Source organism: Mus musculus, chromosome 5 (genome assembly GCF_000001635.26).
Source record: "Mus musculus strain C57BL/6J chromosome 5, GRCm38.p6 C57BL/6J".
NCBI classification, from domain to species: domain Eukaryota; kingdom Metazoa; phylum Chordata; class Mammalia; order Rodentia; family Muridae; genus Mus; species Mus musculus.
In genome coordinates this window covers 108,197,753-108,218,630 of record NC_000071.6, presented here as the reverse complement: position 1 = coordinate 108,218,630, position 20,878 = coordinate 108,197,753, and the positions used below count along the sequence as shown (strand labels likewise).

General features: G+C 37.7%; 1 protein-coding gene across 5 annotated transcripts in view; it reads right to left on the bottom strand.

Moving 5' to 3' along the window:
* Positions 1 to 20,878, bottom strand: part of Ccdc18 (coiled-coil domain containing 18) — a 107,852-nt gene that overhangs the window by 21,882 nt on the left and 65,092 nt on the right. For 3 of the 5 annotated variants that reach the window (XM_006535251.4, XM_006535252.4, NM_028481.1), the window contains exons 21-26: positions 20,661 to 20,874; positions 17,207 to 17,306; positions 16,450 to 16,566; positions 11,893 to 12,036; positions 6,334 to 6,537; positions 2,507 to 2,644 (exon numbers count right to left, since the gene is read on the bottom strand). In XM_006535251.4, coding sequence (XP_006535314.1) covers positions 2,507 to 2,644; positions 6,334 to 6,537; positions 11,893 to 12,036; positions 16,450 to 16,566; positions 17,207 to 17,306; positions 20,661 to 20,874 — 917 coding nt within the window. The remainder of the gene's footprint in view (positions 1 to 2,506; positions 2,645 to 6,333; positions 6,538 to 11,892; positions 12,037 to 16,449; positions 16,567 to 17,206; positions 17,307 to 20,660; positions 20,875 to 20,878) is intronic. The other 2 variants (XR_003955715.1, XM_006535253.4) reach the window with 2 other exon arrangements.

Genomic DNA, 20,878 nt, shown 5'->3' with positions numbered 1-20,878 from the left:
GGCTGACCTAACTCGCTTTGTAGACTAGGCTAGAGAAGCCATTTTTATTCAAACCACCACACAGGGCATCCAACAACCTCTTCTGGCATACTCAGGCATTGCACACATGTGGGACACAGACTTTCAGTCAAAACACCCATATACATAAAATTAAAATGAAAACTGGAAATTCCTTTTTAAACTGTACCTATAATGCTATATCTTCTTGTTTAATTTATACATTTACTTATTTTTAGGGTATTTTTGGGGGGTTTTTTTGTTTGGGTTTTTTTTTTTTTTTTTAATTTTTAGGGTTTTTAAAGACATGGTCTCAAGACCTTGCTATGTAGCCAAAGTTGACTTCGAACCTATGTTTTTCTCAAATGTTGAGATTACAGGCATGTACAAGTGTGCCTGGCTCAGTCCCCTCATTGTATATAGAAGCAACACACACACTTTTAAAATAAATCTTTGTTAGCAATCAAAAGGAAAAATGTTTTATATAAATTATATATTTTTGTCATACTTAAAAATATTCCCATTTACTAAAAACATTAAGACTTTTTAAAATATTTATTTTATTTTTAACTGTATGCATGTGCGAGTGTGTAATTAAGTTAGTAATGTCTATATAAGCCAGAGGCATAGACATACTAGAGCTAGAGTTATAGGTAGTTGTATCAATCACTGATATAGGTAGGTCCTGGGAATCAAACCTGGGTCCTTTGGAAGATCAATTATTTTCTTAATTGCTGAGTCATCTCTCTAACCTTAAAGGTTATTTTATTTTTTAAGTTTATGTGTATGAGTATTTTGCTGCATGTATGCCTGGTACCCATGGAGGTCAGAAGAGGATATCATATCCCCTGAGAACTGATGGTATAGTCAGTGGTGAGCTGCTATATATGGGAGCTGGGGAATGAACCTGAATCCTCTATAAGAGCATCGGTTCTAGCTGAGCTCCATCTCCGAGAACCATTTTAAAAAGTTATGAACTAGCTGACTAACTAATTTTAGGTAATTTATAAATTAATGGCTTCAAATGGGTAACTATAGATAACAGATTAGAAAATATGAACAGTTAATGGCAAATACTTGAGATGGACTAATAGTTATCCTTAAAGATTACAAAACTTACAAGATGTGGATTCAGCTTGAAAATGTGTTTCATTTGCAGACACAATGTTTTTAAAGAGATCTGAATCTAAATGCATTTAAATAAGACATAGTTACAAGTCCCCTCTCCCCATCCCCAGGGCCTCATAAATTGTTACTAAACTCTCAATAAGAGTTTAATACAAAAGTAGGGGGAAAAAAAAAGCACATATATTTAATCCCAGCACTAAGGAGACACAGGCAGGTGGATGGATCTCTGTGAGTTTGAGGCCTGCTTGGTTTACATAGAGTTCCACAAAAGTAAGCGCTACATCCTGAGACAATGTTCCAAGGGGAAAAAGGTATAATACAAATGCTTTTTTAGCCTTTGTTTTACAGAAAAAAAAAATGTTTTCTTAGCACCAAACTCAAGATTATTTAGAACATATACAATGAGTTTCGGTAATATTTTCAAACGTTTTAAAAGAAATGAACAGAGCACAGGGTCCCCGGTGAAAGTACCCAAGGAGCTGAAGGGGTCTGCAGCCCCATAGGTGGAACAACAAAATGAACCAATCAGTACCCCCAGAGCTCCCTGGGATTAAACCACCAATCAAAGAAAACACATAGTAGGACTTGTGGCTCTAGCTGCATATGTAGCAGAGGATGGTCTAGTCGGGAATGCCAGGAAGGAGGAGTGGGCAGGTTGGTAAGCAGGGTGGGGGGGGGGGGGTGTTCAGAGGGGAAACTAGGAAAGGGGATAACATTTGAAATGTAAATAAAGAAATTATCTAATTAAAAAAAAAGCTTTAATGTTGTTAATCCATTCCAGATTAAGTTAAGTAAACTTTTGGAAAAAAATTGGCTGTTTTTAGAAAGGCTTTTTAAAATACATTAGACAGGGCCTGGAGAGATGGCTCAGTGGTTAAGAGCACTAACTGCTCTTCCAGAGGTCCTGAGTTCAATTCCCAGCAAGCATATGGTGGCTCACAACCATCTGTAATTGGGTCTGACGCCCTTTTCTGGTGTGTCTGAAGAGAGCAATGGCAGTGTACTTATATGCATAAAATAAATAAATAAATCTTTAAAAAAGAAAGAAAAATATTCTAAGTAGTAGTACTGTTCTTTTTTCTTCTTTGGTTTTTTGAGACAGGGTTTCTCTGTATAGCCCTGGCTGTCCTAGAACTCACTTTGTAGACCAGGCTGGCCTCAAACTCAGAAATCCGCCTGCCTCTGCCTCCTGAGTGCTGGGATTAAAGGCGTGCGCCACCACACCCGGCTAGGAGCTAGACCTCTTAACTCCAGAGCACAATAGCCTTTTAATTGCATTAAAGATTACAATGAACACTTCAAAAACTAGACTCATGTTTTCATCCTAGTAAGTAAATTCATCTTTGTGGGGGCTACTGACACAAATTTAATTTTTCTTTACCTCTATCTGATAAGCTTCTTTCAGAGAGTCTACTTCTGAGGATAATTTCTTTATTTCTGCTTGCATTCTTGCTTCTAAATGAGCTTCACGTACTTGAGAAGCCCCCAGTTCTTCAGCCAAACGATTTCCATGAGCTTCCTTAAAAACGACACATTAAATAAATGGAATGTAGGGAGCTTATTTGGTTTAGCATAGTTAAAACAATTCAGTGCCTTAATGGAAGCAAGCTAGTCTTTATGTAAAACACAGGCTTATTATACAGTACACTTTTGAATATAGACGTTTCAGAGATGACCAAAAGAAGTACATTATATTCTACATAAGTTAATGAGCCAATCCTTTCTTGAAACAAAAAACCATAAAATGCTGAACTTTGGCAAATAATGATTTCCACTTTGGCAGATAAGAGCCTGCTCTCAGGTGTCTCTGTGCAGTTTTTTCTTACCATATAAATTATCTGCTTTTACAGGAATGATTTGTATTTTTTAAAAATCTGTAGGAGTGTTTTGTTTTGTTCCGAATACACACACACACACACACACATACAAAACACACACAAAATGTGTGTACCTGGTACCTACATATGCCAACACAGAGTGTTGGATTCCCTGGAACCAAAGCTACAGATAGTTGTTAGACAGACAGTCATTAGCCACCATGTAGATACTGGGAAAGGCTGCTCTTAACTGCTGAACCATATCTCCAGCCTGATTTGTATTTTTATTCAAACCTATTTATGTTGGTCAATGCAAGTTGTGGTTATGATTTTAATTATAAGACTTTACCACACGCAGTAGTCTCCCCTTGAATAAAAGAGGTTTGTTCTCTGTTGCTTTACCTTCTAGAGTTTCAGCAACCTGCAGTCATCCACAGTCCAAAGATAACAAATGTGAAATTACAGAAATAAACAACTTATAGTTTTCAAATTGTGGGCTATTATGAGCAGCTTGAGGAAAGCTTGTATCTCTTGCTCAGTCTACCACGGCATGAGTCATCTGTTTGTCCAGTGTAACTACTATCAAATTAACTGTGTTCCAGGAACCCTCTTTTGACTTAATAATGGCCCGGAAGTGCCCATCTCAAAGAGTACAGTGTATGTGTGTAGAGCTCAGCATATACCTACTAAAGGTCTTTAAAATGTGCATTTCTCATGGATAAGAGGAAACACTAGTGAAATATGGATGGAAATATTTTAAAGTAAGAACTAAGTTAAAAGTTTTGAAATAAGGCCGGGCGTGGTGGTGCACGCCTTTAATCCCAGCACTCGGGAGGCGTAGGCAGGCGGATTTCTGAGTTCGAGGCCAGCCTGGTCTACAAAGTGAGCTCCAGGACAGCCAGGGCTATACAGAGAAACCCTGTCTCGAAAAACCAAAAAAAAAAAGTTTTGAAATAACTCAACAAGAGTCATAAACATCTGCTACCCAATCATAACTAGTCAAAACTAATAAAACTGCGTGGGAAGTGACACATGTATTGCCCCAACAATAACAATAATACCAGGTATTCTATTATTTTAATTCTCCCTTTAGTTGAAAAAAAAATAACTAGAGGATGGACTATAAGTATTGTGTTACAGCTCTGAGGAGAAAGGAATCCTGGCAGTCACAACACACAACACACCTCATGCAACAGATTTATTGGGAGAGAATACCCAGGGGGAGGGGGTGGTGGCTTCTGCTTGGGTGAGAAGCAGCAAAGGACAGAGCAGAGAGTCTGTAAATGAAGACCTTAATAATGGGCGTGGGCGTGGGAGAAGCTTTCCAGGGTAAAGACTTCCAAGGTGGGGATTGCTAGGACTTTAAGACCAGAATTTGAGCTTTGTACTCTGTGTGGCAGGGGCTGGGTCAGCCATTAGGGCAATGAGAGTGTTCTATAGGTTGAATCTGGTGGTGGAGGTCCTCAGGGGAGGGGCCTGGCCATTTATGTGAGTTGAAGAGTTACAAGTATAACTTATGTTAAAAGACTAAATACAATTCTAATTAGATTATTCATAAAAAATATCCAGGTTTGACCCAAAGCAAAAGATAAACATGAATCTATAATTAGTTTGGGATTAAAATGTAATATTTTAAAACTTGCATTTTAAGCAATGTCCCATTAAACTCACTTTGAAATTAAGTAATCTTAGTTTATCAAATAAAAGCAATTATACTAAACTCAGACATTATCAAAGAAGAACACAAATGAGATAAAAGTCCCTTTTTAGGTAAACATCCTAATATCTGTTATATTGCTAATAATTTTCCTACATATTCTTAACTGCTCTAATAATCCAGAAATCTGAATAAAAACACAGCTAACCTAACAAAGCTAAAGGAGGATTGTTTTTACTATGTGATGGATTATTAAGTGTACCGGAAAGTAGAAAAATAATAAGAAGTTCCAGAATAAAATAAAATTTTTCTCAAGGTCTAAGTAATTAAAAATAAATCAGTCTAAATTCTCTTTAAACAAGTTGCTAAATGTATTTCTGAGAAAATAAATTTTTATTAGTACTCTTGATTTTAAATAGTACTTTACCATCACAAAGCTTCTGAAATAAAGTTTTTAAAAATAAATAAATACATACATACATACATACATACAAATATAAAAAAAAAGAAATTTTGACAGTTTTTAATTTAGAAGATAGTTCAAACACTTGAACATCTAAAGTGCTACATAACTCGATTTATTGAGAACTAGTGTGGCCAGAGTTCATTTTTGAAGGTTTTTTATTATAAAATATTATATTATAAAGAATTTAAAACCTAAGTACAATACTAGTAGCTTATTTTAAAAATTGTAGTAATATGTACTATTTTTTAAATAATATCCCACATTGTAGCCCTGGTTCGCCTCAAGCTAGAGCTTCCCCTTCTTTGGTTGACTATGTGCTGGGATTACAAATGTAGACTACCACACCTGGTTCTACTATTTTAACCATTTTTAAGTGGACAGTCTGGTGACATGAAATACATCACGATGTATCTTCACAGCGACTGGAGAGTATTTGAGACAACTGTAGTGGGAACTAGAAAACATTGTTCATGAAAAAGTTAATCATGATAGTTTACTACAGAGTAATTAGTTATATCAAATATATACTTCTATTTTATTGCCATTATGGTATTTGTCTTAGTTTGGGTTTTATTGCTGTGAAGAAATACCATGACAAGGCAACTGTTATAAAGGACAACATTTAATTGGGACTGGCTTACAGGTTCAGAGATTTAGTCCACTGTCATCACAGCAGGAGGCATGACGGAGGGTAGGTATGATGGTAGAAAAGGACCTGAGAGTTAGTTCGACACCTTGTTCAAAGGCAGGAGAAGACTGACCTCCAGGCAGCTAGGAGGAGAGTCTCAAAGCCCTTGACCACAGTGACACACTTCCTCCAATGACACCACACTCACTCCAAGGCTACACTTCCTATTAGTGCCACTAGCTGGGTCTAGTATATTTGAACCACCACAGTAATGTTAAAGTACAAAGTTATGAAAGTCTTTGAATTATTAAAATGTCAAAATAATTTATATATAAATCATTTCTATTATGTATTAATTGTGTCAAACCCACCCAACACCAATCACATTCTCTTACTTCTACTTTCCCTTCCTCAGGCACCTTCTTCTCTACTCATCTCTTTTTGCACCAAGATTCCACATATTAGAATAAACATGTGATAACTTAAAAAAATACATTCACACTATAGTACAACACAGTACAGAATAAAAAGGTTAAGTACTGGTGGTTTAGTGACAAGCATTATTATCTGCCTTCTTTAAAAAAGGAATTAAAATTTTTAAAATTCTTCAGTAATATCAAATCATTTAGAATAGGTTTACCTTCTCTTTAGAGAGTTGTTTTATATCCTCCAGTTCACCAGCAAGCCTTTCTATTTCCCTCTGTGCTTGGACTTCTTGGCGACGAGCCTCCACCAGTTCTGAATGAGTGTTCTGCATTTGCTCCTGGGTTAGCCTCAATTCTTGCCCCAAATCAATGACCTCCTTGTACTGGGTAGCAATGTAGTCTTCCTGTTCTTTTATAACCTGAAAAGCACAAGACATTTGTGGGTTTCAAAATGAAATTTATAGTTATAAAATATATACTTAGGATTTACTTCTTTGTTTTCATAAGAGAACTCCCCTAAAAACATCTTTATAAAATCTACAATAAAATGAGCATGTACCACTATAAGTTAATGTAGGGAAAGGTGCTGACTCCCTAATTGGTTCTTGCTTGTATCAATAAAGAAGGCCTAGAGCCAACTGCTGGACAGAAGAAACAGGTGGGACATCCGGGTCTCAGGAGAAGGAAAAAGAGACCCAGGGAAAGAACAGGTCATTTCTGCCAGGCTTTGGAAGGAGAAGCATGAAACAACCATGTAAGATCTTAGGGAAGCTACAACCAGCGGCCTCCACTGATGGCTGCTATAGGTTAGCTGATAAGGTTAGGGCGGGAGATTCCGTGCCCAGCAATTGTGCTATCTGGAAAGTTCTAAAATAATAAAGCTGTCTGAGTGTTTTTCATCTGAGGAACAAAAGTGGGCAGAGAAAGAGAGAAGTTCACAGAGGTGCCTTCTATTGATAAAAATGTGGAATGTGTTATGCCTAAGCAGAAGGTGATAATGAGGATGAGCTGTTTGAGACTCATAATCAGTCCATAGCCATTTACAGGCACTTAATATCTGTAATTTATTTTATTGAGGCCAAAGGAAATAAAATCAATCAAGATAGTGTAGTTTCTTCTTCTATGAAGCAACATGGGAGAAACACTTGTGTGCACACAGCTTAAGTGAGGAAATAAAACAGTATTTGTAGTAAATACTGTGAAGAAAACACTGATTCGTTAGTATCTGGAAATGTCCAGGGGTAGGGTCAGACATTGCTATTGTCACTGACTGGCAGACGTAGTGTGATCATCCGTTTAATGTTTCATAAGGAGTAAATTTTGGCAACCATGTTTCTTTAATCTATGATATATACAGCATAAGGAATGACAACAATTTAATATGTATGAGTAGATAAATAGCCAACATCTTTCACTCAGGACACTTGAAATTTTTAGGTGGCTTTCAGGTCTCTTCTTAAACTGTGACTATTCCAAATTGACATGTGTTGTCTGTCAGTACAAAATATGAGATTTTAAATTAAAGATGTTAAAAAAATACAAAGAATACCCCAATACAGTTGTCTTTCCCTCCTCTTACCTCATCCCTCCTGTCCTCATACCTACCTACTCCCCGACCCACTTTCCTCCCTCCATCCACCCTTGATGTCTATTAAAAAATGGGTATAGCTCTAAACAGAATTCTTGGCAGGACTCTCTAATGGTGGAGAAGCACTTAAATGTTTAACATCCTTAGGCATCAAGGAATTGAAAATCAAAACAACTCTGAAATTCCATATTATATCCATCAAAATGGCAAAGATAGCCGGGCGTGGTGGCGCACGCCTTTAGTCCCAGCACTTGGAAGGCAGAGGCAGGTGGATTTCTGAGTTCGAGGCCAGCGTGGTCTACAGAGTGAGTTCCAGGACAGCCAGGGATACACAGAGAAACCCTGTCTCGAAAAAAAAAAAAAAAATGGCAAAGATAAAAAACTCAAGCAACAGCTCGTGCTGACGAAGATATGGATCCAGGGGAACACTCCATTGCTGGTGGGAGTCCAAACTTGTACAACTGCTTTGGAAGTAAATTTGGTGGTTTCTCAGGACACTGGGAATAGATCTACCTCAAGTCACAGCTCTGGGGCAAATACCCAAAAGAACCTCTACCATCCCACAAAGACACTTGCTCAACTGTGTTCATAGCAGCTTTGTTCATAATAGCCACACACTGGGAACAACCCATATCCTTCCACCGAAGAATACATAAAGAAGATATGGTTCATTTACACAATGGAATAGTACTCAGCTATTAGAAACAATGACATCATGAAATTTGCTGGCAAATAGATAGAACTAGAAAAGATCATCCAGCGTGATGTAACCCAGACCCAGAAAGACAAGCATGGTATGTGCTCACTTGCAAGTGGATTTTAGCCATAAAGTACAGGATAACTGCTATAAACCACAGACCCAAAGAAGCTACACAGCACGGAGGGCCCAAGGGGGAGATGCTTGAATCTCATTAAGAAGGGGAAATAGAAAATTTAACTTTTTTTGCTTAACATTTTTGCTATGATGATTTAAGTAAAATATTAATTTTATTAAAAAATTACATGCAACAAGTTAATATTTCAAAAAGCCTTAATCATAATAAAATGACAAATCTCTAACAAAACGGGAAGTTTTTTAGTCTAGGGATTAAATCCAGAACCACAACATGCTAAGCAAGTGCTCGGCCCTGAGACACGCCCCAGCTACTTTTTAAACGCTGTATTTGAGAAACGTTATCCAGGCTGGTCTCAAATTCTAAGTAGCTAGAATAACAAGCATGTACACCCACTGCAAGAATCTCATTTACGCATCTATCTTAGCTGGGGATCTTGCCCAGGCTACTTGAAAACGGAGAGTAGTCTGGGCTAACCTTCAAATTGAGATTCTTCTTTCTGAGCCTTCAGACTAGAGATATGTGTTACTGGGCTGGAGAGATGGCTCAGAGGTTAAGAGCACTGACTGCTCTTCCAGAGGTCCTGAGTTCAAATCCCAGCAACCACATGGTGGCTCACAACCATCTGTCATGGGATCTGATGCCCTCTTCTGGTGCTGTCTGAAGATAGTTACAGTTTACTCATATACATAAAATAAACAAGTCTTGAGAGAGAGAGAGAGAGAGAGAGAGAGAGAGAGAGAGAGAGAGAGAGAGATGTTACCACTCCCAGTTTAGAAACTCTTACTGAAATATTCTGCATGACTCAGCATTCCCACAAGTCTGGATTCTCTCCTCAGCACCACATTAAAAGAAGCACGGTAGAGTACACAACACAATCCCAGGATTTGGGGGAAGGAAGAGTCAGGAGGAGAGTTTTAAGGTCATCTTTTACTACACAGGAAGTTCAAAACTAGTCTGGGCTATGTAAGAACTTGTCAAAAAACAAAGCAAAACAACAACAAAACCCAAAAGGTGGATTCTTGAGAATCCTGAGAAATAACCTCTTGAGAAATAACAACCAAGCTTGTTTTCAGGCTTTACATACATGAATACACTCCTAACATAGACAGATAGACAGATGTAGATAGTTAGACAGACAAATGATAGATGATAGAGATAGATAGACAGATGATAGATGAATAGACAGATGATTGATAGATAGACAGACAGACAGACAGACAGATAGTTGGTAGATAGGCAGACAGGCAGGTGTGCAGATAAATATTGGCATTAAAATTCACTATTAATCTACACAGTTGGGTTGTGAATTCTTTATGAAGGTGAAATTTGTCACTTCGCTATTATTCCCTCTGAAGTATTATTAAATTAGCGATTTAAATTCCTAGTAAAGGACAGGTTAAGAATTTCTTATCTGGAAATCTAAAATCTGGAATATTAAAAAAAGCAAGAAGCAATTTTGTGAGTTTTAATTTGACAGAAGTAGAAAATTCTACACTGTAAAACTTATTTAAAATAGTATATAATATAAATATAAAATATAAATTATCTTCAGATGAGATACATATGATAAATATGAAACAGGAATTCATTAAGAAACTCAAAATACTAGCTAAAAACCTTTTGGATAATAAACTTGTAATGCTTCTAAGAAGAAAAAAATACAAGGTCCGTTTTGGGGTTTTGGGTTTTTTTGGGGGGGGGGTTGTTGTTGTTGTTTTTGGTTTTCTCAAGATAGGGTTTCTCTGTATAGCCCTGGCTGTCCTGGAACTCACTCTGTAGACCAGGCTGGCCTCAAACTCAGAAATCCACCTGCCTCTGCCTCCCAAGTGCTGGGATTAAAGGCGGGCGCCACCACTGCCTGGCACAAGGTCAGTTCTAATTCAGTACAAAAAGGCAGGTTAGAGTAATAGCATTTGACTTCAAGGACAAAAAGTAAAAAAGGCAGGGCATGGAGGCACAGGATATAAATGAATATAATTACCTTTGCAAATACTTTTAGGCATTCACTGTTAGGGAACCCACATGATAGGAGCATTAATCATTTCCACATCACTATTTTCCAAATTTTCTCTTATAGACTCTGCTTGAGTTATGTTTATAATTAACTCAATCAATAAAAGCTAATTTATACTTACTATATGATAAAAGACAGCTCTGAGTGTTCAGAAAACATAAATGAAAAAGGAGACAAAGTGTCCACACTAAATTCTATAGGGAGAGACATAATCAATCAAATCTAATAATTACTGTGGAATTACAACAATTGAGTTTTTGACAATGAAAAAGTTATGTCTATTAGAGCTTGAAAAATCCTGACATAATGTAAAAGGTCACAGAAGCCCTGAAATTGGCAAAATAGATTTCATTGTTAGCAGAACTAGCTTCACTGATTTAGAAAAATAGAGGCGCACAATGCTCTGGCCACTCCTAGAACCCGTGTGTCTGCCAATGTTCTGACCATTCTTTGAACCCATGTGTGTGCCCACTGATGAAGCCCATTGCCAGGTGTTTGTGATATTGGTTGCTAGGACAGAGTCTGAAAATCTCCCCAGCAACCACAGCAGGGCCAATCCGGAGTTGCTGCACCTGCACCAGACTCTTTCCTTGTAACCCTCCCATACCCATTTCTTGAGAATAGACATTGTTTAGATATGGAAATCCCCTACTCTCCCCCTTCTCCTTTTCCCCCTGAGGGCCTATAAAAACTGGAACCTCTTTCCCCTCGAGGTCGACTCCTCTACCCCTGTGTGGGATACGAGTCGTCCCCAGAGCTCTGGCTTTCCCCGGATAAAGCCTCATGTGGTTTGCATCAAGTTTGTCTCTCGTGAGTTCTTGGGGGTCCGCTATTATCCTGAGACTTGAGTGAGGGTCTCCCTTCGGAGGTCTTTCAAACTCACAGAAACAAATTCGCATTTTAAAAAGACCAGGGTATTGAATAGATTCAACAATCAATATACATGAAATTAATATAAAGTCATCAAATCACTATGTTCCTCTGGCAACACAATGTACTTAGTTGGAATAATACTGTTATCCTTTTTCATCATCTGGGTGAAGTTCCTCAAGTTCCTTTAACTTGTTAGTTCTGTATCTCAATTCTACTGCATAGCATATTTATGATGAATAAGTATTTAACTGATACAAAAGCATATACTGTGGATTTATTATGTCCTTGCCCATATCAAAACCAGAATAATCAAAAATTTTTAAATGTCAAAAGAACTAATAGCATCTGACACAAATAATTAGTTTTTAAAAACTTAGAGCACAGTTTCTGTATTTTAAAACCAAGGTGTTTAAAGCATGTTCGTGGCATTGCTTTTCCCTTATGTGGAAAATACTTTACTTACACTTTCCATTTCTTTCATCCTTTGCTGTGTTCTTTCGATTTCCTTTTTCAGTTGTGATATCTCCTGTTCATTTTGGAGCATTATAAACTCCTTTTCTCGAAGCTGTTCTTTGGCATTTTGCAACTTTTCATTTAAGCTTTCTACCTGAATTTCAAACAGATGACCATTATTAACACAACTAAGAAAATATAATTTACTCATAGTTGTGTTCTAAATTAAATTTTAAACACTTCTGTCTAAAATATATAAAAGTAGGCAGAGCATAGCTATAATCCCAGCATTTTAGAGGTTGAAGCAGAGGGTTAAGGAGCTCAAAGCCAGGTTAAACTATACAGTAAGACCTTGTCACAAAAATAACAACAACAACAAAAAGCTAAAATTAAAATAGAAAAATATTTATTTTTCTGGGGCTAAAGAGAGGGCTTAGTGGTTAAAGTACTTATTGCTTTTGCAGAGACTTGGGTTCAGTTCCCAGCATGTGTGTGGCATCTCACAAATGTATGTAACTCCAGATGTAGGGGATTTGGTGCCCTCTTCTGGCCTCTTGAGGATGCATGATGCACAAACATATATGCAAGCAAAACACCCACTCACATAAAATAAAACTAAATGTCTAGTTTAAACTGTACTTTTTTTGCTGTGTGTGACTGTGCACACCTTTAATCCCAGCACCTGGGAAGCAGAGTAAAATAGATGTATGTGGTCTGCCAAGTAAATTCCACAACAGCCAAGGACACAGAGAAATCCTGTCTCAAAAAACCAAAAAGAGGTATCTTTTAAGGCAAGCATAATTTATAAGTATACGAATTATCCTTAATAAGATGATTATATATTTTATGCACACTTAAAATCCACTGAAAGATGAAAATCTAAATCACAATTCTTCCTTTAGTTAGCATAGAAAATAACAGGCCCATGTGTCATTTTAATAGAGTCAGTCTTGTACTTTGCTAATTCATATCCACTCTGAATTACCTTCTCTCAATATCCTTGTCACTCTAGTTTGGCTATTTTCTAGTCTAAATTTTGTCTTTAGATTTACTTTATATGTATGAGTATTTGACTGCCTGGATATATGTGTATCACCTCATGCCAGGTGCCCACAAAGCTCAGAGGCTCTGAAACTGGTATTAAGAATGGTTGTAAGTCACCATGTGGGTGCTGAGAACCAAATCTGGGTCCTCTATAAGAACAGTGAGTACACTTATCCACTGAGCCATTTCTCCAGTGTCATAATTCCTGTTTGAAATGATTCCTTCTATAGAGTAAACAAGCAATACTTGCTTTTCTGTTTGTAGCTTATTTCCCTTTACGTAACGATTTCCATCCATTTTCCTACTGATGACCATGGAATAATAATTTTAAAAAATGGCAAAAATCATGTAGAGTAAGCTATGAAGTTAAAAACTGAGCAAAGATAGAAATAAAACTAAGTTAAATAAAGGAAAGGAAGAGGAACAGGGAGTGAAAGATCCTGACAGAATGTAAAAGGTAACAGAAGCCCTGAAATTGGCAAGATAGATGTCTCTGTTAGCAGAACTAGCTTCACTGATTTAGAAAAATAGAGGCGCACAATGCTCTGGCCACTCCTTGAACCCGTGTGTCTGCCAATGTTTTGACTGTTCCTTGAACCCATGTGTGTGCCCACTGATGAAGCCCATTGCCAGGTATATGTGATATTGGTTGCTGAGAAAGAGTCAGAAAATCTCCCCAGCAACCACAGCCCGGCCAATCCTGAGTTGCTACACCTGCACCAGACTCTTTCCTTGTACCCCTCCCATACCCATTTCTTGAGAATAGACATTGTTTAGATATGGAAATCCCCTACTCCCCACTCTTCTCCTTTCTCCCCTGAGGGCCTATAAAAACTGGGACCTCTTTCCCCTCGAGGTCGACTCCTCTACCCCTGAGTGGGATATGAGTCGTCCCCAGAGCTCTGGCTTTCCCCAAATAAAGCCTCATGAGGTTTGCATCAAGCTTGGTCTATCATGAGTTCTTGGGTGTCCACTATTGTCCTGAAGCCTGAGTGAGGGGCTCCTCTCAGAGTCTTTCAGGAGAAAAGTAAAAAAGCTATTTTTTTTTTCAAGACAGGGTTTCTCTGTATAGCCCTGGCTGTCCTGGAACTCACTTTGTAGACCAGGCTGGCTTTGAACTCAGAAATCTGCCTGCCTCTGCCTCCCAAGTGCTGGGACTAAAGGCGTGAGCCACCACCACCCGGCTGAAAAAAAGCTATCTTAAAAGGAAAAAAATAGTAGAAACCGAATGAGAAGAGCAAGAGATAAAAATTCTAGTCATACAGCAAAAATGTAAACAAAATGAGGATACTCTAATGTGAAAATCTAAAACTGCATGAGCTGGTTTTTTTTTTTTTAACAGTAAGATAAGCCTAATGTTAAAAGTATAATTTAAGAAAAGGGGGGGGGGGTGCGAGGGTGTGGTGGCACACGCCTTTAATCCCAGCATTCCGGAGGCAGAGGCAGGCGGATTTCTAACTTGGAGGCCAGCCTGGTCTACAAAGTGAGTTCCAGGACAGCCAGAGCTATACAGAGAAACCCTGTCTCGAAAAACAAAAAACAAAAAACAAAAAAAAAAAGAAAAAGAAAGAAAGGAAGGAAGGAAGGAAGGAAGGAAGGAAGGAAGGAAGGAAGGAAGGAAGGAAGGGTGGGTGGGTGGGTGTGTGTGGGGGGGAACACAGGCACAGAAAAGGGAGGTGTAGAAAAGCTGTTTTTTGCTTTTAGAGCCTTGGACTGTCTTGGACTCACTCTGTAGACCTGGCTGATCTTGAACTTACAGAGATCCACCTGCCCCTTGCCTCCCAAGTGCTGTGATCAAAGGCATGCACCACCACACCTAGGCCAGAAAAGCATTTTTAGTTAAATAAAATACAAGTATTGGAATAGTTTCTTTTTGGTCCTTTGGTATTGAAGTCTACCAGATGGGAAGTTAGTCAGTTCAAGTTTGAATCTCTTATTTTTTTGTACTATTGAAGCTGATTCTTGGGACCAGGGGTCAGTTATACAATAAGGCTTCATTTATTCTATGGATTTCCTCTTTTTATATACCAAAAGCCACTTCTGGCTCCATTTAGTTTTACAGCTTGTAGACCAGGCAGGTTCACAGACTCCAAAAACTTCCCTCTTTATAGTGGAATGGCTATTACTTTTTCTGAAAGCATTTGACTAATCCAAGTTTCAAACCCTGCTCAACACTAAATACCCCCAGGAGGAAGGATTCTCTGGAAATTGTGAGTGCACCCATGGGACCTGAACTTCAGGTCCTACTAGTAGAAAAACATGGCAAAAATGCAGTCCCTAGACTTAGAGCCAACTGCTAACTGCAGGCATGGAGTTATCACTCTCTTCAGATATCCTAGGTGTTGAAGTCTGCACCGCACTACAGAAAGCAGGAAAAAAAGTATTACACTCAGAGTCCAAGCTTCTAGCCACCTAAGCTTCTCAGCATCCCCATTTCTTAGCCTCTTCCCATTCATGTTACCTAAGGCACTTGTCTCCATGTCTTAGCCTCCAGGAGTTCATGTTACCTAAGGGGGCTGTTTCCCACTTAGAGGCTAGCTTGTTCCTTGTTTTCAGGCCCAGAGTACCTCAGTTCAAATGATAGCCCTCCTCTACATATGGCATCTAGCCATAGCTGTTTCTTTCCAGGGCCGACTTGTCACAGTCAGGAATCAAATATTCCAACTGCATTTAAAGATTATAAGAATAGTGGGCTACAACCACCATTCTCTTTTTTATTGGCATCTCTTGGCTTATTTTGTGAACAAGCCTCTGATAGCTCCTCCCATCTGTAACTGTTTCAATTACTATTTATACATCAAGTACAGTAAACAAATGTAAAACACAGCTTTATAATTTTAAAGGTAAAATATATATAAGATAAAAAATATAGAGAACGCAAAGTTTCTTTCCCACATGATTTTTTTAGACAACTAGGTTCTAAAATTTTTTTAATTAGTCTTTTTTTTTAAAGATTTATTTATTGTTATATGTAAGTACACTGTAGCTGTCTTCAGACACACCAGAAGAGGGCATCAGATCTCATTACAGATGGTTATGAGCCACCATGTGGTTGCTGGGATTTGAACTCAGGACCTTCAGAAGAGCAGTCACTGCTCTTAACCGCTGAGCCATCTCGCCAGCCCCTCTAAAATTATTTTTAAATCCTCCCAGAAATATTTTATAACTATTCAAACATACACATATTGTGATAAGTCTATTAGATACATTGATATAAGAAATTACAATCAAAATAACATTGAGGAGAAAGCAAGTATTAAGTAGAATGTATAAGATGAATAAAAGTATGTAATGTTTCCATCACGTGCATTCTATAAACACACCACAGCCATGCACACTAGCCATGCACAGCTAGCAACTCGTGAGGAGAGACAGGAGGATCGCTGGGCACAGGAATTCAGGGCCAACTTGGTTAGCACTGCAACATGCATCATCATAAACAACAAAAACACTGTGTGTGGGTGTATGTGCTCATAGTATTAGTTGTTAAACAATATAAAATACAAAATTTTTAAATAATTACCTGTTTGTTGCATTCTTTAAGTTCTAATTCTGATTTTTCCAGGGTACCCTCCAATTTGATTATTTTTTGCTCCATTTCTCCTCTGTGTTCACGAATAGTCATATCCAAATGTGTAACCTAAATACAAAAGTAGTATCAAGCTGGTTGCTCAATTTTATTGTAATACAAACACTTGTGTGGTTAGAATATACATTCACTACAGAAATCAATAAGTGATAAGTTTATTCCAAATGAAGTATTTTTCAAGTAGGGACTTGAATTTCCATATGTTACATATATGTTATAGAAACTTAAGATGTAAAGGAAAATAAAAGGATTCCGGTGTCAATTTATATTAGAATAAAAACTGCTAAATAATGCCTCATTCCTCCAACATTTAGCTCACAATAATGTGTTCCATCCCATGTTCTTTTAATATACAATAAATAATATAAAGGGTTGCAAGTGAACCCTTACTCTCAAAAGGTACTGGTTGAGCTGAGTTGTAGTTTAATCATAAAGAATTTACCTCCCTATGCAATTTCCAGAAAGACAAACAAGTCTTTCAGCCAAGTATCTATAGTCCCATCATTTGGAATCTGAGGCAAGAGTATAAACTCATGGCCAAACTGGTCAAACAGCAATTTGTCTAAAAATAAAAAAAAGTTGTATTTCTAATCTTACATATTTATATCCAGAAAAAAATGGCAATTTTTAAAACCCTTCATAATTATCCCATAGTAGAAAATTTATACAAATATAATTAGGGAAAAACAACCTGAGCTGCTCTTTGCTTTAGCTCCCAATTTCTCTCCTTAAGCGCCTGATCCATTTCAATAAGTTCTTGTTTTTTGTCTTCAATCTCCATCTTACATTCTCTAAAGTTTGTCAAAAGAAAAATATCAAAGTAGATAATATGAAACTATAGCTTCTTTATTGTTATTGCTTCCCATAATTAAAAGCAAAAGAACGTGTGTAGTTAATTCCGATTGAAAGTATTTAAACCAAAGGAATGATGTATAAAGAAAATGCCTGACAACGAAAGTTAACTCACACAGAGATGGGTTCCCTGGAACAATTTAGCTGGTTTACTCAGGGTTAGGGCTATGGACGTTTTATCTTAACATATAAAGTACAGAGAAACTGAGGAAGACACCGACATCACTGTCTGACCACACAGACCATGTGCTCCCACTATATAGGATAATACATACATACGTACACATCACACACACACACACACACACACACACACACACACACACACACACACACACCTCAAAACAAAACAGAGCAAGAACAGTATGAAATGAGGCCAGGCCAGGAAAACAGAAACCTCATCATACAGGGTTGGTATTCTAGAGGCCTGGAGTTTTAAAAAACACATAAAATATTGTCCTTTTGGACATTTTAAGGTACATAATTCAACTGAATTAATTACATTTACAGTGTTATGTAGCATCACCATTATCTGTTCCCAATACTGTTTTACAAAGGTAAATCCCATATCCTTCAGGGATTATTTTTCTGTTATCCCTTCCCCTAGTTCCTGGCAAGTACCAACCTTTGCTATTAGACTTATCAGTTCAAGAAACTGTTCATATAAACAAAATTATGCCCCATGTGCTTGCCTTCTCTGACTTAGCATAATGTTTTTACAGTTCATCTACTTTGTAGCATGGATTATCACTATTTTATTGCTTTTCTACCTAAACAATACTCCTTGCATGGATACACCATATTTTCTTTACCCATTCATCAATGGTGACAAATTATCACATTTTTGGCTATTGTAAAGAGAGGTGCTATAAACACTGGTGTATAATTCTTGTTCAAAGAACCATTCTCAATGCTTTTAGATATATGACTAAGAAAGGTATTATATTAAATGATAATTTTATGTCTAAGTTATCAAGAAATTACAATTATTGCCCACAGTGGCTATCATTACTTTGTTTTTCTACTAGCAATAAATGGGAATTTTATTTCTCTACATACTTCCCAATACTTGGTATTTTCTGTTTTTTTGTTTTTGGGGTTTTTGTTGTTTTGTTTTGTTTGTTTGGCAAGAACTAATCTATTTAGTAATGAAGTTGTATCTTCATGTTTCATTTCCAAAGGAATGAAGATTTTACTGGGGATGCTTTAGGAAGCCATTAAAAATCAATATAATCTACGTTTATAATCAGAAACATAAATTCTATGGAAAATGGATTAGTAATAAAATAAGAACATATAAGGAGTCCATTAGGAAGGCCTAGCTAAACACCATGAAAGAAACAATAATGGTCTGTGCATAGTGGTAATATAAAGTCAATGAATTTTATAATATATTTTAGAAATCAGGTTGACAAGATCTGCTAATAAAAAAAAAGTTAAAAAAAAAGATCTGCTAATAAACTGGATAAAAAAAAAGAATAGGATTGGACTCCAGAAAATCAAATCACCCTATTAAAAATGGGGTACAGAGCTAAACAAAGAATTTGCACCTGAGGAATATCGAATGGCTGAGAAGCACCTGAAAAAAATGTTCAACATCCTTAATCATCAGGGAAATGCAAATCAAAATAACCCTGAAATTCCACCTCACACCAGTCAGAATGGCTAAGATCAAAAACTCAGGTGACAGCAGATGCTGGCGAGGATGTGGAGAAAGAGGAACACTTCTCCATTGTTGTTGGGATTGCAAGCTGGTACAACCACTCTGGAAATCAGTCTGGCGGTTCCTCAGAAAATTGGACATAGTACTACTGGAAGATCCAGCTATACCTCTCCTGGGCATATATTCAGAAGATGTTCCAACTTGTAATAAGGACACATGCTCCACTATGTTCATATCAGCCTTATTTATAATAGCCAGAAGTTGGAAAGAACACAGATGTCCCTCAACAAAGGAATGGATACAGAAAATGTGGTACATTTACACAATGGAGTACTACTCAGCAATTAAAAACAATGAATTTATAAAATTCTTAGGCAAATGGATGGATCTGGAGAATATTATCCTGAGTGAGGTAACACAATCACAAAAGAAGACACATGATATGCACTCACTGATAAGTGGATATGAGCCCAGAAACTTAAGAATATCCAAGATACAATTTGCAAAACACATGAAACTCAAGAAGAAAGAAAACTAGCCGGGCGTGGTGGCACACGCCATTAATCCCAGCACTTGGGAGGCAGAGGCAGGCGGATTTCTGAGTTCGAGGCCAGCCTGGTCTACAGAGTGAGTTCCAGGACAGCCATGCGATACAGAGAAACCCTGTCTCGAAAAACCAAAAAAAAAAAAAAAAAAAGGAAAAGCAAAAATATCCATGGAACCAGTTACAGAGACAAAGTTCAGAGCTGAGATTGAAGGAAGGACCATCCAGAGACTGCCCCACCCGGGGATCCATCCCATATACAACTACCACCAAATCCAGACACTATTGCATATGCCAGAAAGATTTTGCTGACAGGACCCTGATATAGCTGTCTCCTGTGAGGCTATGCCAGTGCCTGGCAAATACAGAAGTGGATGCTCACAGTCATCTATAGGATGGAACACAGGGCCCCCAATGGAGAAGCTAGAGTAAGCACCCAAGGAGCTGAAGGGGTCTGCAACCCTAAAGGAGGAACAACAATATGAACTAACCAGTACCCCCCCAGAGCTGTGTCTCTAGCTGCATATGTAGCAGAGAATGGCCTAGTCGGCCATCAATGGGAGAAGAGGCCCTTGGTCTTGTGAAGATTCTATGCCCCAGTACAGGGGAGTGCCAGGGCCAGGAAGCAGAGGTGGGTGGGATGGGGAGCAGGGCAGGGGAAGGGTATAGGAGGCTTTGGGGATAGCAATTGAAATGTAAATGAAGAAAATATCTAATAAAAAAAGATGAATGGAAAAAATAATCAGAGAAATATGTGTAATTGTGGTATCTTTTCTTCTTCTTCTTCTCCTCTTCTTTTTTTTTCTTCTTCTTCTTTTCTTTTCTTCTTCTTCTTCTTCTTCTTCTTCTTCTTCTTCTTCTTCTTCTTCTTCTTCTTCTTCTTCTTCTTCTTCTTCTTTTTTTTTTTTTTTTTTTTTTTTTCAAGACAGGGTTTCTCTATGTAACCCTGGCTGTCCTGGAACTCACTCTGTAGACCAGGCTGGCCTCGAACTCAGAAATCCACCTGCCTCTGACTCCCAAGAGCTAGGATTAAAGGCGTATGCCACCACTGCCCGACATGGTATCTTTTCTTATTATTTGACTCACCTCAGTTCAGCAGTGAGATCCTTTATTGTAGTGTATTTTTCCTCTAATGATAACTGAGCCTTTTGTAATACATCTCTCAATTCCTGTAGTTGTCTTAAGGTACTTTTCAATTCTCCATGAGCATTCTGTAGTTCGTTTTCGAGAGCTTCCCGTTTCTGCATGGTTTCTGTTAATTCAGTTTCTGTGTGGTGTTGTAACCTTTCTAACTCCTTCACTAT